General features: G+C 53.2%; 1 protein-coding gene across 1 annotated transcript; it reads right to left on the bottom strand.

Moving 5' to 3' along the window:
- EGR4 (early growth response 4) lies at positions 1 to 3,054 on the bottom strand. The gene is given in 4 exon segments (XM_064653606.1): positions 1 to 2,009; positions 2,331 to 2,499; positions 2,502 to 2,750; positions 2,752 to 3,054. Coding segments are annotated over 4 exon segments (2,049 nt in total). The 5' UTR covers positions 3,040 to 3,054; the 3' UTR covers positions 1 to 666.
- Between the last annotated feature and the right edge of the window lie 24,122 nt (positions 3,055 to 27,176).

Raw genomic sequence — 27,176 nt, 5'->3', positions numbered from 1 at the left:
TTGGATTAGCTCAAATCTTTAATTAGAAAAATAGACACAAATTTGGAATATTTCTGATAGAGCATTTTGCTTTTTTACAAACAGGATGATAATAATAATAATAATAATAATAATAATAATAATAATAATAATAATAATAATAATAATAATAATAATAATAATAATAATAATAATAATGACATCACCTTTCCAAAGGGCCTGTCAGGCACTGGTTGCCAGAGCCTGGTGGCATCTCTCTCCTTGGGGAGAAAGGACCCGGTGCAGCCATGGCTCCGACTGTGCCATCCGGAAATCTCCAGTCGGGAGCATCCTGCAAAGTCCTGGCAGGGCAAATCACGGCTACAAACACCGAGTGTCTGTAGGTTTGTGGATAAAAAAACCCACCTTTCCATGGATTTCTTTCTGTCCGTGTTTTTTTTCCTTTCCCCCTCCTTGGAACAGGAGCCGTGTAAAACACGGGATTTGGAGATGGCTCCACATCCCACCTCCGGCACCGCGGCGTCGCCTCCGCCTCCCGCGTGCCCTTCTCCTTCCCGGGCACGGCCCATCCTTCCCTCCTCGCCGGGGGGCCGCCCCGGGAGGGAATTCCCACCCCGGCTCTCCCGTGAGACACTCGGGGGGAACCTCGGGAAACGCCGTCTCCCGGCGCTGCTCACGCCGGGGGTCTCACAGCGTCCCGAAGGAGAGACCCACGGAGAAGAACCCCAGGCCCTTGAGCTTCTCCTCGGTCCGGGCCTTCTGCTTCAGGTGGACTTTGCTGTGGCGCTTCTTCTCGTCGGAGCGGGCGAAGCGGCGCCCGCAGGTGTCGCAGGAGAAGGGCTTCTCGCCCGTGTGGGTGCGGATGTGGGTGGTCAGGTGGTCGCTGCGGCTGAAATTCCGCAGGCAGATGCGGCACTGGAAGGGCTTGTGGCCCGTGTGGATGCGGAGGTGCCGGTTGAGCTCGTCGGAGCGGGCGAAGCTGCGGACGCAGTTCTCCACGGGGCAGGCGAAGGCCTTCTCGTGGGGCTTGGGGCAGAAGCACTTGGAGGAGCACTTGGTGCGGCGGGTTTTCTTCTTGGGCTCCTGGGCCAAGGCGGGAGGGTTGGCGGGAAGCAGGGAAGGGAGGGAGGAGGAGGCGGCGGCGTGGCCCAAAAAGTCCGTGGAGGGGGGCACGGAGGGCGAGGGGTGAGGGTGGAGGAGCTCGGCCGAGCTCATCAGGCCCGGCAGCACCTCCGGCTGGGCCAAGGCGGTGGCGTCGAATTCCGGCATCAGCGGAGGAGGGATGTTGTGGATCTTGCTGTCGGCGAAGTCCCCGCGGGCCGGGAAGTTTTCTGGCTCGCAGCCGAATCCCAGATGGGCTCCAAAGCAGGCGGCATCCTCTGCCAGGCTGCCCAGCTCCGACTGGCAGCTCACGGACAGGACGCTCTCCATCTTGGAGCCCAGTGGGTGAAACAGCCCCTGGCTGCTCTCTCCAGCCGGGAACGCTTCGGGAGAAGGGTATCCGGCGGGCAAGTAGGCCTGGTGCTGGGCGAGGGGCTCCCACTGGGCACAGGGGGCTTTGAACTTGTCCAGGGGCGGGGAGCCAGAGGACAGCTTGATGTCCTGCTTGTTGTCCAGGAGCTTGGGCTGGAAGAAGCACTGGGAGGTGTTTCCCAAGGCGGGCTGTGCCTGCAGGGGCTGAGCCCCCTCGGCCGTGGGGAATCCGCCGTATCCCTGCTCCGGGAACGGGGCTTGGGTGGATCCGCTCATTTCGGGCTGGCAGGTGGGGTAAAGGTCCAGCTGGCCCTGAGCCACCTCGGGACAGGGGTAAAGAGCATCCAGGTGCCTCGAGTGGCTCTCGGAAGAGGAGGAGAAGGGGGAGATGCCCAGGATGCCCGACATCAGGTTGAACAGGGATTCCTGGTCCTGGGGATGCTCCGGTACCGCTTTGATGAAGAAGCTGCCGGTGTAGCTGAGGGAAGGGGAGGGTTGGCTGCCCAGCAGGGAATAATCCACGGCCCCGCCGCTCGCCGGGATGCCCACCAGCTCACCTGGGGAACAGAGGAGACGCTGGTTAGAGGGATGGAGGGATGGAGGGATGGAGGACTGCGGGGCTGGGGGGGCGGGATACGGGCGAACAGCGGGAGGCTGGTGTTGCGTCACTGCGAGGTCTCCGTCCCTGGAACCGCACGGGGAGCTCCGGGATTCACCTCCCTTCTCCAGCAGGACCCCCTCCCTGAGCTGGCAGGGGACTGTCGAACCCACAGCCCGGCGCTGGGGGCAGGGGAGGGGAAGATTCCCAATTCCTGGCTGCAGCGATCACTCCCAGCGGGGTCCCTCATCCCTGCCCGGCTCCCTTTCCCCATCCTTACCTCCGAGGAAATCGGCCTCTGCCAGAAGTTGCTGCTCAGGCTGCCCCAAGCCCTGCAGGTCTCCGGTTTTCATTTCGCAGCTCTCCTCATACTTGGAGTAAAGCGGATCCGAGCAGGAGAAATCCATAACGTTGAGCATCTTCCCTGGAGGAACGGCCGGAGCAGGGGGGGGGCGGGCTGGGACGAGTCGGGAATGCTCGGGGAGAGCCGGGAGATGCTCGCGATGAGCCGGGAGATGCTCGGGATGAGCCGGGAGATGCTCAGGGGCGAGGCGGGAGATGCTCGGGATGAGCCCGGAGATGCTCGGGGCGAGCCCGGGATGCTCGGGATGAGCCGGGAATGCTCGGAGTGCCCGGAGCGAGCCGAGGGATTCTCAGCGGGGAGCCGGGGGATGCTCGGGGCGCCGGGACCGACCCGAGGGATGCTCGGGGTGGATGCCAAGGACCCTCCGGGTGATGCTCCGGGTCGCTTGGGGCAATCTGGGGGGTGCTGCGGGGTGCTTGGGGCAATCCAGGGAATGCTGGGGTTGGGCGCCGGGATGCTGCGGGGGGTGCTGCGCCCCGGGGGGTGGGCGGGGGGGCCGGTGGCGGTGCGGGGGGGGGCAGGCAGGGCCCGGCAGCAGCGCAGCCCGTGCGGACACCCGGCTCTCCCTCCCCGCCGTCCCCTTTATAGCTGGAGCGGGGCTGCTCCGACCTTCCGCCGCAGCCATTTCTGGAGTCCCCAGTGAGGCTGCCGTGACGTAAATGCCCATATATGGACTCAGGATGTAGGCTAGGGAGTCCCAATAAGGAAATCTCTCCCGTGACGCGCTGCCCCCTCCCTCCCCCTCCCCCCTCTTCCCCTCCCCCTTTTCTCTCCCTCTGTGTTTTTCATTTCTCTCCCCCCCCCCCTTCCTTCTCTCTTTTTAACTAATAATCGCGATATTTTTAACGAACCTCTGCCCTGGCTGTGTGTGCGCGTGCACAGCATCCCCCCTCCCGCTCCCCATCACCCCCTACATCCCCCCATCACCCCCTGCATCCCCCCCCAGCCCCACACGCGTGTGCAAGAACACGGGCGTGCAAGAACAGCCCTGGGCACCAAACCTTTGCCTCCCTCCAGCTTCAGCTTTGCCCCTGCGGCTCCCATATATTTTTTTTTTTTTTTTTTGGGAAAAGGTGGGGGGATGCCCTGCATCCTCCCGGCTCTGGCCCTCGCTCCGCAGCCTTGGCTCCCCTCCCACCGTGGGCTGCCGTTCTCCCAGATTTGCATCTCCCCGAGGCTCTTATTCGCCCTCTGCTATTTTTTTCCCCGTGAATGCCTTTTGTTGCTCTTGTTCCTTCTGGAAGCGTGAAAGGTGCCGGGTTTCTTTCCCTCCCCACCCCCCCCCTTCTCTCCCCTCCTTTCCCTGCCCGATTTTTGCAAGACTTTCTTGCTGGCATTTCGCGGTCGCTGGGACCGGGAGCCGCGATTTGGATGCCGGCTCCTCCTGCGAGGGAGCGAGCGGCCAAAAAGAGAAGGCAAAGGCTTCGTCCAGCTCCCTCCCTCGCCGGGATTCAGTCATCCCAGTTCATGGCTCCCACCCAGGCACGGATTTGGACCGGGAGAGGGCAGATCCATATGCAAATCCCACCGGATCCAAGGGGGATGTTTGAAGAGCGGGCTCAACACAAGCAGGGATTAGGAGGGATCCTGGTAGCGCTTCCACACCCCCTGAGCATCCCCCGACTCCCCCCAGGGCTGCCGGGGGGTGAAGCCTCTGCACGAAGCAAAGCTGGAGGGTGTTGCTTTCCCTGCTTGGTTGTTTGGAGGTTTCCAAATTTCCAGCGTGGACTGGGAGCTGATCCTGGATTTCGGGTCCTTTCTCTCTCTCTGATCCCGGGATCAGCACCAGCATCCAGCACGGGCAGTTTGGATGGGGAGGAGGAGGTTTTCTCTGGGAATTTTGGCTGCTGGGTTTGAACCCCACTATAAAGTAACATCTATAAAAACACTTAGAGCCACAAACCCGCCGTTCGCAGCTCAAGGTGGGTGATGAGGAAGCGAGAGAGAGCTGTGGGATGCAAAGGAGCTGAAAAAGCAGGAGGGGACCTCTCCCTGGCCTCCCTGGCTGTGTGTTTTCCCTGCCTCCAGGTGTTTTAGCCCCTGCTGGAAGGCCAGATGTGCTGGGGATTTTCCCTGGTGCCCACAGCCACGGCCACGGGGAGCAGCCGGTGAAGGGGGGCCCTGCTCCGGAGTTATTCCCGGCTCCAGGGATGACTCACCTTTGCCTTACCTTGGGCAAAGCACTTGGAGCTGTGTCTGGCAGAGCTTCCCCACGTTGGGGACACGCTGCTGCCTCTGCCAAATGCACCCAGAGATCTGGCAAAGAAGGGCAAGGGAGCAGCAAACCCGGCCAGGAATTCAGGGAAGAGTCAGGGAATGAGCTGGAAGGTTCAGGTTGGGAATAAAAGAGGGGGATGAAGAGATCCAGAAAACTATCAGGGTGAGGAAATGGCAAGTGGGAACCCTTCATTCCCTGTTTCTCACTCGTGGGAGATGAGGAAAGCCCAGTGCAGCGGCCAGAACGTGGGTTTTGGGCAAACCAAAGGCAACAGCTAATCCTGAAGTGCTCAGAGAACCTGGAATTTGGCACTTCAGGACATCCTGGGGACCGAGGTGATGAACAGGATCAAAATATTCCACCTGTGGCTGCTGAGCACAACCCCAACCTGCTGCTGAGGGGATCTGCTGGATCTTGGGATGCAACCAAGGGATGGACCTGGGGGTCCTTGTTCTCTTGTTCTCTTCTTCACCTCCCCTTGGCTGCTCCAAGGATCCCCAGGCCTTGGTCGCTCTGGTTTTATTTTTCTGGGATGTCAGACTTTGGGATGTCTCTGAGCTGGAGCCTGGATCATCCCTGGGAATAAGCAGCTTAAACAAGCAGCTCTCTTTTCCTCCCAGAGGTGGGAAAAACTGTCCCACCTTTTATACACCACCATGGGAAGGTTGCCCTGCCACCACCACAGGCCAGAGGCAGCCCTTGCAAACCTCCCTCCATCCTCAGAGCTGATCCTAAAATAGTGCTGATATTTCAGCTCCCCAGATAAGAAAATAAAACAATTATTGTGAGGTTCATAAACCCTCAGGAGAGTGTCACTGACTCTGCAGGGGCAGCTGTGAAGCTCCTGTCTGATGTCCCCTCTTCCTCTGGATGGACGATTTTATTTTATATATATCCTGAGATAAAGAGAGACCTTTTTATATTAAAAAAAAAAGACAGTTTAAAGTGACCCTCTTGGATGGCACATTCCATGGGAGGAGTGTGGCTGTGCTGGAGGTGACACCACGCATGAGGTAATGGGATAACGTGACCGTGGCTAAAGCCAAGCTCTGGGAGCAGGTGCTGGCACTGCTTTTCCCTTCCCAGAAGGGGCACTTGGCTGGCAAGGAGGCGGGATAACCCTCCCGGGGTGAAATGTGTCGTCAGGAAAACACAGGGAGGAAATCCCTGCAGGATCCAGGTCCCAAATCCCTGCAGGATCCAGGTCCCAAATCCCTGCAGGATCCAGGTCCCAAATCTCTGAAGGATCCAGGTCCCAAATCCCTGCGGGATCCAGGTACCCCCAGTGTCACACATGGACACCTTGGGGGGTTTCAGGGCTCAGCTCTGCCCTGATTTTGGGTCCTTTCTCTCTCTCTGATCCCTGAGATCTGCAGGAAGCTTTGCTGGAGGTGTTTAGGAGCAGTTTGGGAAGCCCTGGGACAGCCCTGAGTGTCCGTGGGGCATCTCCAGCAAAGGATCACCCAAGCAGGAGGTTGGGAACTGGGAGCATCCTCGGGGCAGCAAAAACCACCCCAAAGCAAGGCCTGGGTTTGCTCCAGGGCTGGTGGGAAGCCTGGAGGTGTCTCTGAGCTTCCTGGCAGGGCACAGCTCTCCGAAGCCCAGGGCTCCCCCAGTCCCCTGCCATCTGGACCTGGCTGGCACGAGCCACCAGCCCTGCTCACTTGCCCACCTCCAAGATTCCTTGCTTGGCGAGCTCCTCGCCGGCTCCTGCTGATCCACCCGGATTCCTGCACAGAGCCGGGAGCCAGCTCGCTCCCAGGAGTCCCCTTCCCCCCCACCACCCCAGTAAATCCATTGCAATGGCTCACCAGCCTTCCTTCCCATCCAGTTTCCCAGTCTGTGCTCCCAGCTGGGGTTCCAGCATGGAAAACAAGCCATAATCCTTTGGCTCTGTCCCATTTTCCCCCTGGTTTTCACGTCCGAGGGCTTGGCTTGGGGTTTTCCCTAAAACCTGGCGGGTTTTGGATGCTTCCAGGACTTATAGCCCTGTTTAATGGAGGAGCTGCCATGGAAAGGAGGCAGATCATCCTCTTCCTCCTGCCTTGCCTTGCCACAAGCCAGGGAGGAGCTGGAGCGAGGTCTAGGGAGCACTTTTCCCACTGGAACACGTGGGCAGGGAAGAGCAGGCAGCCCCAGGCAAGGGCAAGGGCAGAGATGGGCAGCGCTGATGGGAGCTTGGAATTCATTTTTCCAAAGGGATGGGCTGAGGGTTGGATTCATGGCAACACTCCTTTGGCAGCCAGACCTGGGGCTGCGTGCCCAAAGCCAGCAGATAACTGGGGAAAAGTGGAATTCCCACGTGTCTTCTCCCAGCTCCAAACATCCACGGATCACGTACCTCCCACAGCCCACCCCATGCCCTACACTGAGCATTCCTCAGTGGCTTTTCCCCCTGATTGCTTTGGGAACCTTTACCAACCCCTGTGCTGGGAGATGATGTAAGTTTTAGGTCAAGAAACCTCCCCCCTTTCCCTGGGCTTGGAATGTGCCCGATGTTTCCACCCTTGCCGGTTTGGGAAGAGCCTCCGAGCGATGGGGGTGTGTGTGATCAATGCCTTGGCTGCTCACACCTGCTGATGAATTCCCTGCTCCTGGTGATCCAAACCTCTCTGTGGGGATGGGTAGAGCTGGGAAATTCCCTGCTGGCGGCACTAACCCCTTCCAGAGGCTTTTTTTCATGGAAGAGAAAGCGGTTCCATTGACTCCGAGCCGCCGGTCTTCAATATTCAAGAAGATGCTTCTGGAATTCTGGTATTTGAACCTGGAAGCTGAGGAAAACACAACATCCCCACTTCTCACCTTCCCAGCACTTCCATTTACTATGGATTTTTTGCCTGTTGCTCAGGTTTGCCCTGCAGGTGGGGAATGGGGGATTTTAAAGAAATCCCCCTGGGAAGTGTGGCTGCTTCCCCTCATGGTGTGAGGGGCAGGGACAGAGGTGGGCACCCAAAGTGGCAGCTCCAGCAGTTGGTACCACCCTGTGTTCCATGTAACCCCTGGAATTACCTTCCATGACTCCCATTTCTGGATACAAAGCATCTCCTTTGAACCATCCCCCCAAATCCAACCACAAAGCCCAAATTCTTTATTACCCATCCTGAACTTCCCTCTGCCAGGTCTCCAAGGTGGAGAAGGGAACAGCATTCCAGAGTCTTGAAACTGGTAATGGATTTTATGGGGGAAAGGGGGGGGGATGGATGGCAGGATGTGACTCTGCAGTGATTCCTCCTGGAATGGTCACTGGAGAGAGAACACTGATGGGTCACAGCCCACCGGCTGGATCATGGAATCATGGAATGGTTTGGGTTGGAAGGGACCTTAAAAACCATCCAGTTCCAACCCCCTGCCATGGGCAGGGATAACATTCCGCTTGCTCCAAGCCCAATCCCATCTGGCCTTGAGCTTTTTCAGGGATCCAGGGGCAGCCACAGCTTCTCTTGGCAACCTCTGCCAGGGCCTCCCCACCCTCCCAGCCAGGAATTCCTTCCCAATATCCAAACTAACCCTATCCTCTTTCAGCCTGGATCTCATCTCTTTGCCCCTCGCCTCCCCTCTCCCATCCCTCCACCCATCTCCCCTGCCAGGAAAACTTCCAGAACGCAGCATTTCCATGGAAACTGGCACACGCCCAGCGGCGCCGCCTCCTTGCCTTCCCATTCCCGGTGCCACGGAGAGGAGGGGATGCTCCCGTGCCAGAGGAGACAACCCGGAGAGGTGGAGCAGGAGCTCCCCCGGCTCCCTGCCCCGGGATGGCCGCGGGAAGCTCCGCGGATCCTCACGGAGGAACATCTTCCCTCGGGAACGTCCGGGCAGCCACAGCAGATTTAAGCAGCACGTGAAATACCTGCCCAAAAGGGGGCTTTTGATTTTTAATTACCAGGCACGAGGGAGGAATTGCTGGCTGGAATTTCAGAGCCCGGGCACGGGCGGCGGGTCAGGGAGGATGGAATCTCCCTCCCGGTTTTATGTTGCTGCACGTCACCATTTTCTCCTGGTGCTCAGCTCTTCCCGCCCTGAAAATTTATGGGTGGCCTCTCCTGCAGCCTTCCTTTGTTCCAAATTAATTTGGTACCCCCCAGGCACGTGGTGTGACTCTTGGGGATGGGCCTGTGCAGGGCTAAGGGTTGGACTGGATGATCCTTGTGGATTCCTTCCAACACAGCACATTCTGTGCTTCTGGGATTCTGGGATTCAAACAGCTTGAGCTTTGGGGCCGAATCCCTCAAATTTGGCTGCTCCCTTGCAGTTCAGGAATCACAGCCCCTGCCTACAGGGATGGCAGAGCAGGTTGCCAAAGCACTGCCCTAAAAATAGGCAACAGGCAGAAATAATCTCCTCCCCTGCCCCCCAAATAATAAACTCCAACCAAGTGCTAATTCTGGCAGCTCTGGGAGCAGTTGGTGGAGAGCAGGAATTTTTATTCTCTCCTTCCTCACCCATCCTAATCACAATATTTTTAGTGTGTGCTTTTTTCATGTGTTTAAGGGGCAGGAGGATTAACTGAGCTGAGGCCAAGGCTCTCAAAAATAAAGTGATAAAGCAGGAGGAGACAATTATCTGCATTTCTTTCTAAATTCTCTTTTTCCTCCCCCCCCCCCAGAGTCTCTCTCTGCCTTCATGTAGCGACTGGGAAGCTGCAAAACATTCCCCAGCTTTCCAGTTTGAATGGAATGATTCACTGAGAGCCCCAAGTAAGTTTTCCTCCTCTCATTCTCACACTGGTTTTAATCACCTCCAAACAAATCTCACGTATATTTTTAAATAAATCACGTTTTAAAACCAAATTGTTGAACTGTTTTATTTAGAAAAAGCTGGAAGGGAAGAATTTAATTTTTAGTTTTCTGGGGGGGGGGTGGGGTGTGAATGGGAGCTGAAGCTCCCAAACGAGCCCTGAGCATCGTTAAGATCGTTAAGCTCCTAATTAGCTGCAGGACACCCAAATTCCCATCCTGCATTTAAACCAAGAGGGTTGTTTGTCTTCTCCAGGCCCTTTTTTGCTCAGCTGGATGTGGTCTCACAGCCTGGACAGGTTTTTTTTTTAGGGCAAGCAGAGGCTTTCCAAGTGCTCAGGGAGGTGTGATGGGATAACAAGGGAGTGTCAGGGAGGTGTGTTGGGGACACACGTCCCAGATGAGATGCAAACATCGACCTGAGAGAGAGCCCTGCAATCAGATAAAGGTGCTCATTAACAATCCATTGGAATAAAATCCCTTTTAGAGAAGGGGAGGTGAGAAAAGCTAAGCTGGGAGAGGGAGGAGGGTGTTTCCTTGCCCCAGGAAGGGAAGAAAGCCTCCAGGTTGCTTTGTCTCCACCCATCCCTCCCTTCCCAGGCACCAGGATAGTTTGGAGATCTGTTTTTCCAATGCCCATGGGGATTGCTGGGCACGGGGGTAGACCCTGGGAATGGGCAGGGGGCTGCCTTGAAAGACTCAAGGAAGGTTGTGCCAGGTCCTGCACGTGGGTCACAACATCCACATGGAGCTCCCTGGGCTGGAGGAGGAGTGGCTGGAAAGCTGGGAAAGGACCTGGAGGTGCTGGTGGCAGGGGCTGGATGTGATCCCAGGTGTGTCCAGGGAGGCAAGAAAGCCAAGGGCACTTGGTTTGTGTCAAAAATAGCGTGTCACAGGCCCAGGGCAGGGATTGTCACCCTGTGCTGGCACTGCTGAGGCACCTCCAGCCCTGGGGGCACTTCTGGGACCCTCAGACAGGAGAGACATGGAGGGGCTGGAGCGTGTGCAGGGAAGGGAATGGAGCTGGGAAGGGGCTGGAGCAGCAGGAGCAGCTGAGGGAGCTGGGGGGGCTCAGCCTGGAGAAAAGGAGGCTCAGGGGGGACCTTCTGGCTCTGCAACTCCCTGACAGGAGGGGGGAGCCGGGGGGGGGTTGGGCTCTGCTCCCAGGGAACAAGGGACAGGAGGAGAGGGAACGGCCTCCAGCTGTGCCAGGAGAGGTTTAGATGGGATATTGAGAACATTTCCTTATGGAATGGCAGGGGTGGATCCCCAGCCCTGGAGGGATTTCAAATCCCTGTGGATGTGGCACTTGGGGACATGGGTCAGTGGTGGCCTTGGGGGAAGGGTTGGACCTGATGACCTCAGAGGGCTTTTCCAACCTAAACAGTCGAGTGATTCCATGTTTTTGTGTCCTGTGGTGCAAACCAACCCTTGTGACTGCAAAAAGGGGGACACCCCTGGCTCCGTGCCTGCTCAGAGATGAATTCATCCAACAGCTTTTCATTTGTGAGTGTTATTTGCTTCCTTGACCAGCTCATTGCTCCTTCTCAGGAAAGCTTCCAAGACTGTGGAGAGACTCTCTCCAGAATCATTAATCAGAGCAGTATGAAGATTTATTAACTCTCCTCTCCTTGCAATAAAACCATCAGCCTCCAAACTCTGCTTTCTGTGCCATCAATTCCTCCTCCCAAGTAAATTTAAAGGCTGCCAAAGAAGGCAAATCCATCTCCTCAGTCCTCATTTATTGCCCTGTCGTTGCAGTATCGTGATCTCGACTCATCTCCAAAATCCAGGAGTGAAATTATACCAGTCCTTTATTTTTTTTAGGCTTAATTATGTTAATAAAGCTCAGTGATATTCATGGCAAAGGTTGGAAGTGCGTGGAAATTCGTGGAACTTCAAATTAACTGCTTTGGTGGCTCGGGCTGTCATTAGGAAAACTATTAGATATAGTGTGGTGTGTAAGTGAATACAAATTGTACCTATTACACAGCTCAGCTCTGAGAGGAGCAGAATTTGCCATCTCACTCCCAGGAATCCGGCTGCCAAGCCAGGTAAAAATGGGAAAAGTGCCCTGGGCAGGGACACCTTCCACTAGCCCAGGTTGCTCCAAGCCCCGTCCAACCTGGCCTTGGACACTTATCAAAGAATCCTGGAATATCCTGAGCTGGAAGGGACCCACAAGGACCATCCAGTCCAAGTCCTGGCCCTGCTCAGACACCCCAACAATCCCACCCTGTCCCTGAGGGCATTGTCCAAACCCTCCTGGAGCTCTGGCAGCCTTGGGGCTGTGCCCACTGCCCTGGGGAGCCTGGGCAGTGCCCAACCACCCTCTGGGGGAAGAACCTTTCCCTGAGATCCAACCTGACCCTCTCCTGGCAACTTCAGGACATTCACTCAGGTCCTGTCCCTGCTCACAGAGGGTAGTGCCACATCTACAGGGATTTTAAATCCCTGCAGGGATGGGGACTCCAACACTGCCCTGGGCAGCTGTGCCAGGGCTGGACAACCCTTTCCAGGAAGGAATTTTTCTTAATATCCAACCTAAACCTCCCCTGAGGCCGTTCCCTCTCCTCCTGTCCCTTGTTCCCTGGGAGCAGAGCCCGACCCCCCCCCAGCTCCCCCCTCCTGTCAGGGAGTTGCAGAGCCAGAAGGTCCCCCCTGAGCCTCCTTTTCTCCAGGCTGAGCCCCCCCAGCTCCCTCAGCTGCCCCTCCCAGGACTGTGGGACAGGGACAGGTTTCCATCCAGCTGCTCTTCCAGGACTCCCTTTGCACAAGACTTGGCCAAGAGCTGCAAAGAACTGAACAAACCCTACGAGACTCAGCAGAAAACAACCTCTTTGTCTCTTTGCTCAGCATCTGGGGCTCTGCCTGATGGATCCAGTGGGAATCCTGTGTCACTCCACACGGACAGGGCAGGGCTTGGCCCACTCTGGCTCTGTGACAAAGCCACATAAACACAATTGGCTGAAGCATAAAGAGCCTGCCAGGACAGTGCAATGTCTCCATAGAAACCCCTGAGAAGGGAACCTGGTGCTGATTTAACGATGGCTGTAGCCTGTTGAGGCTGGAAACTTCCACGTTTGAGCTCTCTTTTCCCATTTTTTTTTCTTTTTGAGGAAAGCACACTGCAGAGGGTGGACAGAGCATCTCTGGTGCTGTGACAGCCAGGGATGACAGACACAGGCTCAGCTCTCCTTTGCTGCTCCAGTTCACAACTAAAAATAAGCAGGAGGAGCTGGGGCTGCTCCAAGGAATTGTGGGGCGACGGATAAATAAAAATAAAAGAGGATGTTCCTGAGAGGAGACGTTTCTAAAGCTTGATCACCCCTTTCAGGGCTGGCCCTTTAAAACTCTGCCCAGGAAAAATCAACAAATCAATGCTTTTTTTTTTTTCTGTGAAAAACAAACATTTCCTTCCTTTCCAGCCAGGAAAAATACCCAGGGATGAGGATTCGGTCAGAGCTGTGGACACAAAGTGTTCAGGGAACACGAAGGTGACTCCCCAGATTTGTAGATCTGTATATAGAGAAAAAAAATCTCATTTCCTTTTTTTTTTTTTAATGCTTTCTGCTCTCGGGTCTGACAGCACAGCTCACACTCATCCCTGGCTGCTGTGATTCCCAGAATCTGGGTTAGACTGTGCCTCTGCTCCAGATAGAGGTTATATTTGAACTGGGAAACCCTCTGGAAGTCCTGAGTCTCTCCCACTCTCTGGCTCCATCCCAGCCCTTTATCCAGGTGAATCCTGGCCATGCACTGACCTATCCCTCTGCTCCTCTTTATCCCTGAGCCTGGGAGCACCAGGAAGGACGTGGATCCCCAGGGAGCTCTGACTGAGGAGCTGGGGGAACAGGATCCCACGATAGAAAGTTATCCAGTGAATCCCGTTGCATATTTTGGCCTTTTGAATTCCCACCTGGAATCATCAGCTTTTCCTACAGCAGATTTGAGCTCCAAATCCAATGTTTAATTGCTGGGAGCATCCCTCTCCCATCGGGTCAGGGCCTGATGGAGAGGAACACCGTGAGATTTAATTCATTAATGCTTGAGAAGGGTTTTAAAGGGACTAAGAGGTGAAAATTCCCTGCAGGGAATTTGGGGTTTGGCAGGAGGTTGGAACTGGATGATCTTCAAGGTCCATTCCAACCCAAAGTATTCCAGGATTCTGTGACTCTGCCCTGCCTCCAAGTTTAAACAAGCACAGACATTTGATGCCATGTACAGTTTAAGGTCTGATTGAATCCTCCTTTCCTCTTTTCCCAGTGAAATAAATGAAGCTGATTCCTCAGGAAATACCCATTTCCTGCATTTCCTGCTTTCTCCTGGGCATATCCAGCTGTTTTCAGGGTCTGAACCCGACCACAAATATTTACTCTTAGCTCTGAAACAACCAGTTTTGGTACAGAACACGGAATAGTTTCTATTTTTACTTCCACGTGGCGTTTTCCTCTCGTTTTCCCCCTCTTTTCAGGCTTCCAATTCCAACACGGATACTCAAAGCTCTAAAAACCCACAGAGCACTGGGAGCTCGAGGATTTCCAAGGAAGAAACAACGCCTGTGTTTTTCCAGGCGATGAAATGAGGTCACACTTTGCTGTTTTCCCGTGAAAGGCTTTGAAGGTGTTACATCACGGGGGGTGATTCGGCATTTTCTCCTCCTTCCCTTCGGTGATTCCAAGCCCTCCTGGCTCCAGCCTCCCCTGCAGTTCATGGAATGAGGGGGATGAATAATACCTGATGCTTCTCTGATGTGCTCCAGAAATGCCAGCCTGGTTTGCAAATGTCAGGCTCTGGCCTGGAATGAGCCGAGCCTGGAATGTTTGTTCCCTGAGCCTGGAATGTTTGTTCCCTGCCGTCGGGTCTCGCCTCCCCTTTGTCATGTCCAAGCTCATGGAAACCTGGCATTCCACTTCCAATTCCATTGAATCATGGAGCCCTGGAGCCAACAAATTGACTCTCACCGAGGAGCTGACTCATGGAATTGGCTGGTGTTGAGTTGCTCTTCCAGGGAAGACCGAAAGCTGAGGCTTTAACACCCCAGGGATGTGCGAATTCCCATCGTGATCTTTGCCAAAACACCTGGATTTTGCTTTTCATGGCTACAGAATCATTGCATTTTCACGACTACAGAATCAGTGTATTTTCATTATTACAGAACAGTTTGATTTTCGTTATTACAGAACAATTTTAATTTCATTATTATAGAATAATTTGATTTTCATTATTATAGGATCAATGTATTTTCATTATTATAGAACCAATGTATTTTCATTATTATCTAATAATTGTATTTTTGTTATCATAGAATCATTACATTTTCATTCTCAGAGAGCCATTTTACTTCCAATATTATAGAATCATTGTATTTTCATTGTTACAGATTCATTATACTTCCAATATCACAGAATCATTATATTTTCAATATTATAGAATAATGGGATGGTTTGGATTGGAAGGAATCTTTAAAGGTTGTCCAGTCCCCCTGCAATGAACGGGGACATCCTCAACTACATCACCCCAAACTCTTGCTCTATCAGGATAATTTGGAAGGAAAATTAGGAAGTATGTAGGTTAAAAGCTTCCTGGGATTCATGTCAGCTCTTGCCACTGGCTGAGAAATTTGCCTTGAGCTCCCACATTCCCAGATTATGTCCTGGAGGCAGCAGAGCACATGTTCATGGTCAGGAGCTGAGAGACTCATCCATGTTCATGGAACACGCCTGAAACTTGCCTTAAATCACAGAATCATGGAATGGTTTGGAAGGGACCTTAAATCCCATCTCATTCCCACCCCATGGGCAGGGACACCTTCCACCAGACCAGGTGAACACAAGGAAATAACCAGATTTTCCCAAAGCTGTTTCCCTAAGCGTGTCCAGGTGGATTTTCCTGGGGTAGGTATCTCCAGATTTTATAACATTCCATTTTCTAATCTGGCAAAACACCATTTTTTTTTTCCCCCTCTCCTCTCCTCATTCCTGAAAAACCACAGAACTGCTTTACCTGAGACTTGATCTCAGCTGGAAAGAGAGACATTTGTCCCGGAAAATTCTTGTCCAAGCAATTTCAGTTTGGCAAAAGCTCTGAGCGACTGAAAGGAGGTGTTGGAAAAGGGAAAAGCCAGGATGCCTTGATGAACAGAGCAGCTGGAGCAAGAGGAAGCAGCAGCAGATTGTCTGTGCCATGTACAGCTTTGCAGCCATGGAACCAACTTCATTTTAAACATTTGGCTGCTGGATCAGCAAGATTTGGCCTTTCCTGTGCCTAAAGGAGCTCCAGGAGAGCTGGAGAGGGATGTGGGACAGGGGATGGAGGGACAGGACACAGGGAATGGCTTCCCAGTGCCAGAGGGTAGGGATAGATGGGATATTGGGAAGGAATTCCTGGCTGGGAGGGTGGGGAGGCCCTGGCACAGGTTGGGCTGTGGCTGCCTCTGGACCCCTGGAAGTGTCCAAGGCCAGATTGGACAACCTGAGCTAGTGGAAGGTGTCCCTGCCCATGGCAGGGGGTGGAACTGGATGATCTTTAAGGTCACTTCCAATCCAAACCATTCCATGATTCCCTGAAGTTCACCTCCCACTTGTCTGCGCTGGGTGGAATTTTGCCTCTCACTTCCTTGATCACTGCCCTGCTCCGAGGCCAAACCCACGGATATTGTGGCCTTTATGGCTGAATTCCACTTCAGCAGCAAAAGAATCCACAAAGCAGGTGAATTCTCTTCCCAAGGCACTGGCATTCCAGGGTCTTCTGGAGACCTGTGCTCAGCCAGACCTTTGTTTTACTGTGGAAAATCCCGTACTTGGGTCACTCAGACTTTCAAAGGAGCTGCTAAAACCTTAGTAGAGTGGACAACAAACAGCTAAGCCAAGGGCATCTTGATTCCCAGATGGAAGGATACAGAAATCCTGCTGATAAAACCACTGAAAACACCCACAACACAGAGGCCTCTGTAGTTTTTTTCTTCTGTAGCCAAAAATCACAACTGGAAAAGCAATTCGAGGGGACACAATTCCTTCATCCAGCTCTGTGTCCAAGGATAATGGTTGTTGTGCTGAACCAGCCCCAGTGATTCAGTTGGCAGAAGGGAAGTGTCAGTCACTGGGAAAGATGAAGATGGTGGTGGTGGCACATCGTGGGCATGTCCAGGGGAAAGGAAAACCAAATAGGGAAGAGGGTAATGGGATGGAAGAGGAGCTGGGGAGGAGATGGAGGTGGAAAGGGCAACTTCTCAGATAAGGAATGGTCTGGAAGGTGAGAGCAGTGTCAGTCCAGGGTCGTGGCTGGGATTTGGGGGAGCCAAGGTGATGGGCCAAGTCAACAAGGTGGGCAGTGAGGGCTGATGTCCTACAGAGCTGTGGCTCTTGGGTCCCTGATGTCTTGTAAGGTTCTCATTAACTGACTCCACAAAAATCCTCCAATTCTTGGGACTTTCACAACATTTGGGTCATAAAATCATAGAACATTGGAAGGGACCCCCAAGGACCATCCAGCCCAACCCTCAGCCCTGCACAGGCCCAGCCCCAAGAGTCACCCCCTGTGCCCCAGAGGATCAGCCAAACCCTCCTGGAGCTCTGGCAGCCTTGGGGCTGTGCCCACTGCCCTGGGGAGCCTGGGCAGTGCCCAACCAGCCTCTGGGGGAAGAACCTTTGCCTGAGATCCAACCTGAGCCTGCCCCGGCACAGCTCCAGCCATTCCCTGGGTGCTGTCCCTGTCACCCAGCACAGAGATTGGAGCTGCCCCCCATGAGGGTATTGAAGACCCCAGTGAGGTCTCCCCTCAGTCCCCTCTTCTCCAGGCTGGACAATCCCAGTGCCCTCAGCTGTCCCTCCTATGGCTTCCCCTCTGGACTCTTCCTGATCTTCGTGGCCCTGTGGTTGAAGCTGCTTAGTGGCTCTCACTTTATTCCTTTAAAACGAGGAAAGTGAACATTTATTCCTCTAAAAAGAGGATGGATGGATGCACAGCCACCTAAGCCTTGTTTCCAAGGGAGCCAAGCTCACATAAGCCTGAGATAGCCCCAGGAATTAGGATGGATCTCTTACACCTCTCAGGTGTTGAGTCATAACCCCCACAGTCGGATCGACCTCTCAGACAAAAGTCCACATCACACCTTGTTGGCAGCAGGCTCTAACAACCTGTGTGTGTGTGTATGTGTGTGTGTGTGTGTGAAATACCAGCCTGGAACAGGCATGAAAAGGAATAAAATGCACTTTTTTTAAAAATCAAATCCCCATTTTAGCTTTGTTTCTATATTGAAAGGAGCGGGGGAGAGCAGGAAAAGGTTGAGGCAGCATCACAAAGTGATTCACCAGGGGACTGAGGGTCAACAGGTGGGGATGGACAAAGCCTCGAGTCCCTGCTGGGCTTTCAGGGATGAAAATGAGGAGCTGACACTGCTGGATGTGTGACCCCTCCGAAAGGTTTGCATTTTTGTCTGTGCAACTAAAAATAACAGCTTCAAACCTGAGAAAGAACACGCTTTTGGTTCAGCAAACAGCAGCTGCAGGGGACAATTGCAACTTGTTGGGGGTTTAAAAATAAGTAGCTGAGTCTGTGCTGATGTAAACTGGCTCTGTGTCTGTGGTGCCACACACACCTGATCTGCTCAGGTGCTGGAGGAGGGGAAGGCTGTGGGTGTGTCTGTCTGGACCTCAGCAGAGCCTTGGATACTGTCCCCCATGGCACACTCCTGGAAAAGGCTTGGAGAGGGTCACTCTGTGCTGGGTTAGGAACTGGCTGATGGTCAGGCCTGGAGATTGGTGGGGATGGAGCTGCATCCAGCTGGGATCCATCACCAGTGGTGTCCCCAGGGATCAGTGCTGGGCCCAGTTCTGTTTAATGTCTTTATTGATGATTTAGATGAGGGGATCGACTCCACCATCAGCAAATTTGCAGGTGACACCAAGCTGGGGGGAGTGTCCATCAGCTGGAAGGCAGGAGGGCTCTGCAGAGGGACCTGGACAGGCTGGATCCATGGGCTGATTCCAAGGGGATGAGGTTCAACCAGGCCAAGGGCCGGGTCCTGAACTTTGGCCACAACAACCCCCGGCAGCTCCAGGCTGGGCCAGAGGGGCTGGAGAGCAGCCAGACAGGAAGGGAGCTGGGAGTGGGGATGGACAGGGAGCTGAACAGGAACCAGAGTGTGCCCAGGTGGCCAAGAGGGCCAATGGATCCTGGCCTGGATCAGGAACAGTGTGGCCAACAGGTCCAAGGAAGTGATTCTGCCCCTGGACTCAGCGCTGGTGAGGCCACCCCTGGAGTGCTGTGTCCAGTTCTGGGCCCTCAGCTCAGGAAGGACATTGAGGTCCTGGAGCAGGTGCAGAGGAGAGCAACGAGGCTGGGGAAGGGACTGGAGCACAAGTGCTGTGAGGAGAGGCTGAGGGAGTTGGGGCTGTTGAGCCTGGAGAAGAGGAGGCTCAGGGGAGACCTCCTCACACTCTCCAACTCTCTGACAGGAGGGGGGAGCCAGGTGGGATTGGGCTCTTTTCCCAGGAACCAGCAGTAGGACAAGAGGGCTCAGTCTTCAGCTGTGCCAGGGGAGGTTTAGGTTGGATATTAGGAAGGAATTTTTTGCAGAGTGAGTGCTCAGCCATTGGAATGGGCTGCCCAGGGAAGTGGTGGATTCTCCATCCCTGGGAATGTTTAAGGTCAGACTGGATGTGGCATCAGTGCCATGGGCTGGGAACCACAGCGGGGTTGGATCAAGGACTTGATGATCTCGGAGGTCTTTTCCAACCTGGTTGATTCTATGATTCTATATTTCAGGGGGTGTGGTTGCTCCCCAGGCTCCACTGCCTGATGTCTGTGAGATATGGGAGCTTGGAGAAATCCAAGTGGGACAGCCACGTGTGGACAAGGAAAATGGGGTCATTTTACGTGCCTGTTCTGTCTCAGCTTAGGCCAAATGACTTGGAGTTGTGTTCCTGTACCTCCAAGCCCAAGGGGAACCATTGCTTTGTTAGACTATTGCCAGGACCCAAATAATATCAACAGTAACTAAAAATACTAATCACAAAGGACTGATCCAGATAACTCCACATGTAGTGATTTTTCAGTCATCACAAGGAATCCAGGACTGAAAATGAGGATTTACTTGATTTGGCTTTAAATGATTGTCCAAGCTCCCATTTCAGGCTGGTTTCATTTTCCTTGTCCACTCCAGAGGATGGCAGTGGGGAGGAAGGTGATCTGTAGCTCAGGGATGTGCATGAAGAGACCCCACTCTTTTTTTTGGGTTGATGACAGATTTATCACCCAGCACTTCTTCCCAGTTGCCAGTTCAGCCTTTAGACACAAAGCAGGTGGTTACCAAGAGCAGCAGAACCATGGAATGGTTTGGGATGGCAAGGTTGGAAGGGGTCTTAAGGATCAGCTTGTTTCACCTCCCTGCCATGGGCAGGAGCACCTTCCACTAGCCCAGGTTGCTCCAAGCCCATCCAGCCTGGCCTTGGACACTTCCAGGGATCCAGGGGCAGCCACACCTGGGACAGGGCCTCCCCACCATCACAGCCAGCAATTCCTTCCCAGTATCCCATCTCTCCCTGCCCTCTGGCAGTGGGAAGCCATTCCCTGTGTCCTGTCCCTCCATGCCTTGTCCCCAGTCCCTCTCCAGCTCTCCTGGAGCCCCTTTAGGCCCTGCCAGGGGCTCTCAGCTCTCCCTGGAGCCTTCTCTTCTCCAGGGGAATCCCCCCAGCTCTCCCAGCCTGGCTCCAGGGCAGAGGGGCTCCAACCTTTGGAGCACCAGAGCGAGCTCTGAGCAAGATGAAAGTTCTGAACATCACGGAGCAACCACAGCTCTGCCCAACCCGCTCAGGAGAGCCAAGTGTCCCCTCAGAAACTGCTGGATCTGAAGTCTGACCAAAGCAGTGCTGGCAAGAGATGATCCAAACCCTCCTTCCTGCTCACCTGACCTTGCTCCACACCTGTGTCTCTGCACTCCATGGGGAAGAACTCGCCGGAGCAAACTGAACTTTGCCTGCAGGGCTGCAGAGCCTGGAGCCAGCTCTACCACCTTCCCTGCCTGTGGAATGAGGGAGTGATGACAGTGATGTTCGCTGTGGATTCCCATCCACCTCCCATGGCTGTTTTGGGCTTTAATTAATACTTCCAAGCTCCATAAGAAGCCACATTTCAGAGCTGTTATGTAAGCAGGAGTTATTATTATTATTAAAAAAAAAACCACATTACGAGCGCGTTATTAGTCTGACAGATGGAATTATCAGCGGAATTATATTTTTATCAATCATCCTTGCCTTGCCATTCCTCTCCTTTCCTCTCATCTCTCTTTTATCACCCCTCAGCTCTGGGCTGGCAGCCCTAACACCGTCTACGTGGAGCGTTGCATCACCGGATGGCTCTCGATGGCATGGATGAGTAAACGAGCTCTTCCCAGGCAGGGAAGACTTTCCACGTTGGAAAACTCATCGGAATCCATCCGTGGGTTGAAAATGGGCACAGAATCCTTTAGGGACTGATGATGGTTGGAGCCCTGAATATCATTTAGCTCACCCAGGCTGGCTCCCAGCACGGGCAGAGCGAGCGGCTGCCACCCTCAACCACGGGCTGGCAGGAGGAACCCTGGCAGGAGGCTGGGGACAGAGGGGCTGGAGAGCAGCCAGGCAGGAAGGGAGCTGGGAGTGGGGATGGACAGGGAGCTGAACAGGAGCCAGAGTGTGCCCAGGGGGACAAGAAGGCCAATGGATCCTGACCTGGAGCAGGAACAGGGTGGCCAACAGGTCCAAGGAAGTGATTCTGCCCCTGGACTCAGCACTGGTGAGGCCACCCCTGGAGTGCTGTGTCCAGTTCTGGGCCCTCAGCTCAGGAAGGACATGGAGGGGCTGGAGCAGGTCCAGAGGAGAGCAACGAGGCTGGGGAAGGGACTGGAGCACAAGTGCTGTGAGGAGAGGCTGAGGGAGCTGGGGCTGTTCAGCCTGGAGAAGAGGAGGCTCAGGGGAGACCTCCTCACTCTCTGCAACTCCCTGACAGGAGGGGGGAGCCAGCTGGGGGTTGGGCTCTTTTCCCAGGCAACCATCAGCAAGACAAGAGGGCTGGGTCTTGAGCTGTGCCAGGGGAGGGTTAGGTTGGTGTCATGGTTTGAGAGCCCCAAAAATTCAATTCCCTAGTCCAAACCCCCTCCCACATCTCAACCCAGTGTGAGATGGTTTCCAGACATCACACAATACTCAAAATGGGGAAAAGGGAATATATTACGATGACTGTACAAATAAATACTACAATACATTATAAACAATCTTAATTATCTCTACCATGGCATAAGTATTTACAATGGATCAAATCTCTTCTCCCCTCCAAATAAAAGTCCAGGAGGGAAGAAGGAAAGATCCTTTTCCACTCCCAGAGCAGCAATGTCTCTAAGGCAGTTGGATATTAGGGAGAATTTCTTTCCAGAGAGGGTGCTCAGCCATTGGAATGGGCTGCCCAGGGAGGGGGTGGATTCTCCATCCCTGGAGGTGTTTAAGGACAGACTGGATGTGGCATCAGTGCCATGGGCTGGGAACCACGGCGGGGTTGGATCAAGGGTTGGACTTGATGATCTCGGAGGTCCCTTCCAACCCAGCTGATTCTATGATTCTATTATTCTATGATTCTATGATGGGAAACATTCACAATTCCCTAGCAGGAATTATTCTCCATCAGAACTGGAAACTGCTGGGATGGGGAAGGGTAATTTTCTCTCTTATCTTCTCGAGAAGTTAATGGCACCATCACATCAATGTGCTTTCCTGAGAGCTACGGATCTGCAGCTTCCTCGGGAGGGGCAGAGGAGGGGCAGGAACTGAGCTCTGCTCTGCGGGGAACAGGGACAGAACCCAGGGTATGGGGAGGGTTAGGTTGGATTTCAGGAAAAGGTTCTTCCCCCAGAGGTTGGTTGGGCACTGCTCAGGCTCCCCAGGGCAGTGGGCACAGCCCCAAGGCTGCCAGAGCTCCAGGAGGGTTTGGCTGATCCTCTGGGGCACAGGGTGGGATTCTTGGGGCTGGGCCTGTGCAGGGCTGAGGGTTGGACTGGATGATCCCCGTGGGTCACTTCCAATTCAGGATATTCTGGGATTCTGTGATTGGTGCTGCCTTCAAGGCAGGTTTAGGTACGACAGGAGAACAGCACAAGGTGAGGCTCCGAGTCCCTGTGCTCTGTTCCATCCTCCAGGAGAACCTGATGCCTCCAATGCACTGGTGAGGAGCTGGGGACAGAATTTGTGAGGATGATTGGGAGGATGATTGGGAGGATGAACTGAAGGAGGGCAGATATTACAAAGAGATTCTTCCCTGTGAGGGTGGGCAGGCCCTGGCACAGGTTGCCCAGAGAAGCTGTGGCTGCCCCTGGATCCCTGGAAGTGTCCAAGGCCAGGTTGGATGGGGCTTGGAGCAACCTGGGCTAGTGGGAGGTGCCCCGTCCACAGTGGGTGGAACGAGATGGTCTTTAAGGTCCCTTCCAACCCGAGCTGTTCCATGATTTTATAATCAGGAAGAGCTCAAACTGCTCTCACAGTGGGAGTTTGTTTTTCTTAGAAAAGGTACTTCCAGTAGGTCACTGGTGAAGTAAAACTTCACATGAGTTTTCCCACAGCCAAAGCCCCCAAGGGGATGACCTTCCACACCACAGGGTAATTTTGGAAGTTAATTCTTGCCTCAGTCTTTGGTGGGTAACTCTGTACATCAAAAATATCCTTCCTCCCCCTGGACAGTGCCTGGCACTTTGTTTCTGCCTGAGGCTTTTATAATCACGAGGTATAAATATATCTTTTTATCATTAGATTTCTGTGGAGTGAATCCATATCCAGAACTGGAAAAGTCTCTGGGGTAAATGTTATAAAATCAGAGGATTTTAGAATGGGTTGGGTTGGAAAAGACCTTAAAGATCATCCAGTCCCATCCCCTGCCATGGGCAGGGACACCTTCCACTAGCCCAGGTTGCTTCAACCTGGCCTTGGACACTTCCAGGGATCCAGGGGCAGCCACAGCTTCTCTGCCCAACCTGTGCCAGGGCCTCATCATCCTCACAGCCAGGAATTCCTTCCCAATATCCCATCTAAACCTTCCCACTTTAGTTTAAAGTCATTACCCCTTCCAGACTAAAAAAAAAAAAAAGGAGTCCATGTATAACCATCACCTGATAATATAATTCTAATTTTAGTGCAAGGAAGTCCCATTTCCTTCTTGCCTGCACCGGGAATGACCAACTGGGACAACTGGGATCCTATAAAATACATTCCTGGGTCTCTCTTGCTTTGATACCATTCTCCCTCTGCCAAACCATCCCACCTTCATGTGTTTATTATTTGCCACACGTTTTCTTTTAATTGCTGTGTTAATTCATGATGCTGTTGCAGTTTAAAATAGAGAACCTGCTTGGCAGCCTGCATTCCTAAAATAATCAACTTCATTAATATGATTAAGAGCAAAATCTTTTACTGCTTCTGGTGCTGGGGATTAAACTGAAGAATGAGCATTTAAATAGTTTCTCATGCAGGTCTCTTATTTTTACAGAGTATAAAAACCCAGCCAATTTTAAGGCTTTATATCCCAAAATAGGACTGTACTGTATTTTAATAGTAAAGCAATAGAAATAAAAGACCTTTTTCCATGAAATAAGAAAGAAAGAAACACAATGTAAAGTATTCTAAGTTCCCAGACCTCCAGTGCATGACTAATACTGGGATGATGGTTTTTGACTGGTCAGAAACCATGAAATAATAAGAAAATGATGGTGCAGTGAACATGGGGCGATGGTTTATGATTCGTGGGATTTGAGTTACCAGGCTAAATTTAAACCCTTAATTTGCCTAAATGAAAATTGCTCAGTCTGGTTACAGCCTTTTCTCAGCCAAGTCTGAAAGTGAGCTGCAGTTGCATGTTACTAGTCTTACTTTGGAGGTTTATAATTATAACTACAGTAATTTAGGGATGATCAGATGGTTAAAACTGAGGTAGGCACTTGTTTCCCCCCAAGGAGGATTTGGGGAGGTCAAGTCTTGTATGAATTCAAGGCTTCTCGTGAGAGATGAAGGCTGGGCAACATTTCTGTGAATTCAATAAAAAGAACTATTATTTGCATATAAACTACATAAAAAAACCAGTTCATTTTATGGAATATTTATCATTAAAGTGTCTTTTAGCCCTGCTCACACACCAGGGCGCAGGAATGAAAAGGACACAGGAATAAAAAGGCCAGTCTGTGTCTCGCAGAGGTCTGAGGAGCCGGGAAGAAAGAACAGATGGAATCAGACAGATGGAGGAGAGCAAGAAAACAATGATCCAATGTCAGCCGGCGTGACGGGAAGGCAGCTCAACCCCCCAGGAGGCTGCTGGGCAGTTTTCTGCAGGAATCACAGCAAAAAGCAGGGAATGACCTGGGAAAGGGTGTGAAGGTGATGGTTTGCACTCCAGCACCGAAGGACAGGGAGCTGGCGCTGCCGGCAGGGAGCGTGTCCTGGGGTGATGTGGAATCCTGGAATGGTTTGGGTTGGAAGGGACATTAAAGATCATCTTGTACCAACCCCCTGCCACGGGCAGGGACACCTTCCACTAGCCCAGGTCGCTCCAAGTCGTGTCCAGCCCAGCCTTGGACACTTGCAGGGATCCAGGGGCAGCCACAGCTTCTCTGCCCAACCTGGGCCAGGGCCTCCCCACCCTCCCAGCCAAAAATTCCTTCCCAATATCCCACCCAAATCTCCCCTTAATCCATTCCCTGTGTGCTGTCCCTCCATGCCTTGTCCCCAGTCCCTCTCCAGCTCTCCTGGAGCCCCTTCAGGCCCTGCCAGGGGCTCTCAGCTCTCCCTGGAGCCTTCTCTTCTCCAGGGGAACCCCCCCAGCTCTCCCAGCCTGGCTCCAGAGCAGAGGGGCTCCAGCCCTGGCAGCAGCTCCGGGGTCTCCTCTGGACTCTCTGCAGCAGCTCCACGTCCTTGTGCTGTTGTTCCCAGGGCTGGAGCAGCTCTGCAGGGGGGTCTCACCTGGAGGCAGAGGGGCAGAGGGGCAGAATCCCCCCCTGCCCTGCTGCCCACACTGGGGGACCAGCCCAGGGCATGGGGGGATCTGGGCTGGGGCATCTCCAGCCTCTCATCCACCTCACAAAGGAGAGAGAAATATCCTCCAAACCCCACATTGAAGGAGCCACTGGAGAAATAGGAAGATTCCAGAGAAAAACAAGACTTCAAGATCAGTGTAAGTTCTGGAAGTTCTTGATGGGTCAGGGAAGATGAGGATGAACCATTGGTTTTGAGATTTAATTTATTAACATTTTGTTCATTTAACTCTCATGAGGGACTCTGGGATGACCATTTCTTGGGTTTTGTAAGGGATGGACACTGGAAGAATCCGGGATAGGCTTCGAATGTCCATCCTCAGAGATATTCAGAATTTCACTGGATAAAGTCCTGAGCAACCTGATCCAGTTGGATCCAGCAAGTCCCTTCCAAACTTAAAGAGGGAATTGTTCAATGTGTTCAGTGACCTTAGAGCTGGAGAGAGAGTCAAGGCTGGGCAGGAATGGAGGTATCAAATGGCTTTCAGAGTGGAGGTTTTGGGGCATAAGAGAACTTAAAGTGGATTATGAGGAGAAATGAGCAGGATGAGGGTGTGAGGGCAGAGCAGGAAAAGGGATAACTGAGTGCAAAGAAGACAGAGTGAGATATTTGGGGTAAGTGTGGAGATGATCAAGAAAATCCTACACTGGTGAGCACAGAGGAGATGAATGAAAGGTAGGTAGAGGGCAGGGAAGCTCAGGAGGCAGGGAAGGGCCACAGCACATGCTGACCATGAATTCTTGGGAATATTAGGCAAGATCCTCTCCCTGGAAAGAGGCAGAGCAAAGAAGACAGGGAACCTCAAGGAGTGAAGTGTATTAGGCAGGTAGCAGAAGTTGAGACTGAGTGAATCCATCCGAAGAAGGAATTTATAAAGGATGAAGTCACCCTCTCCCTTCATTGCTGCGATTCATCAGACCAAAGATAGACTTTCAGAGCTCAGATACCTTCATTTCAGCAAGTCACCTTTATAGCTGACACAGAAGAACAGAAGATTTGAGGACTTGCTTCATCTCCTCCTAAAATAGAGACCTAAAAGAGATCAGCTGACTCATGTCCTAAAAGAGTCGGATTTTCCCCCACGGATTACAAAGGGAGCTCACACCCCAGGGCTCAGGTTGGTCTGTGCTGTTGGAATTTCAGTTTTGATCCACCCGAAATCCTCTGTACCCTGACCACGGGGCACAGAGCTGGGTTCAGGGATGAGCCCAAATTTGCAGATGACACCAAGCTGGGGGGAGTGTTGATCTGCTGGAAGGCAGAAGGGCTCTGCAGAGGGACCTGGATAGGTTGGAGAGTTGGGCTGATTCCAACGGGATGAGGTTCAACCAGGCCAAGGGCCGGGTCCTGAACTTTGGCCACAACAGCCCCCGGCAGCTCCAGGCTGGGACAGAGGGGCTGGAGAGCAGCCAGGCAGGAAGGGAGCTGGGAGTGGGGATGGACAGGGAGCTGAACAGGAGCCAGAGTGTGCCCAGGGGGACAAGAAGGCCAATGGATCCTGGCCTGGCTCAGGAACAGGGTGGCCAACAGGTCCAGGGAAGTGATTCTTGCCCTGGACTCAGCGCTGGTGAGGCCACCCCTGGAGTGCTGTGTCCAGTTCTGGGCCCTCAGCTCAGGAAGGACATGGAGGGGCTGGAGCAGGTCCAGAGGAGAGCAACGAGGCTGGGGAAGGGACTGGAGCACAAGTGCTGTGAGGAGAGGCTGAGGGAGCTGGGGCTGTTCAGCCTGGAGAAGAGGAAGCTCAGGGGAGACCTCCTCACTCTCTGCA

Source organism: Pseudopipra pipra, chromosome 4 (assembly GCF_036250125.1).
Source record: "Pseudopipra pipra isolate bDixPip1 chromosome 4, bDixPip1.hap1, whole genome shotgun sequence".
Lineage (NCBI taxonomy): Eukaryota > Metazoa > Chordata > Aves > Passeriformes > Pipridae > Pseudopipra > Pseudopipra pipra.
This window is presented reverse-complemented; position numbering and strand designations above follow the sequence as displayed.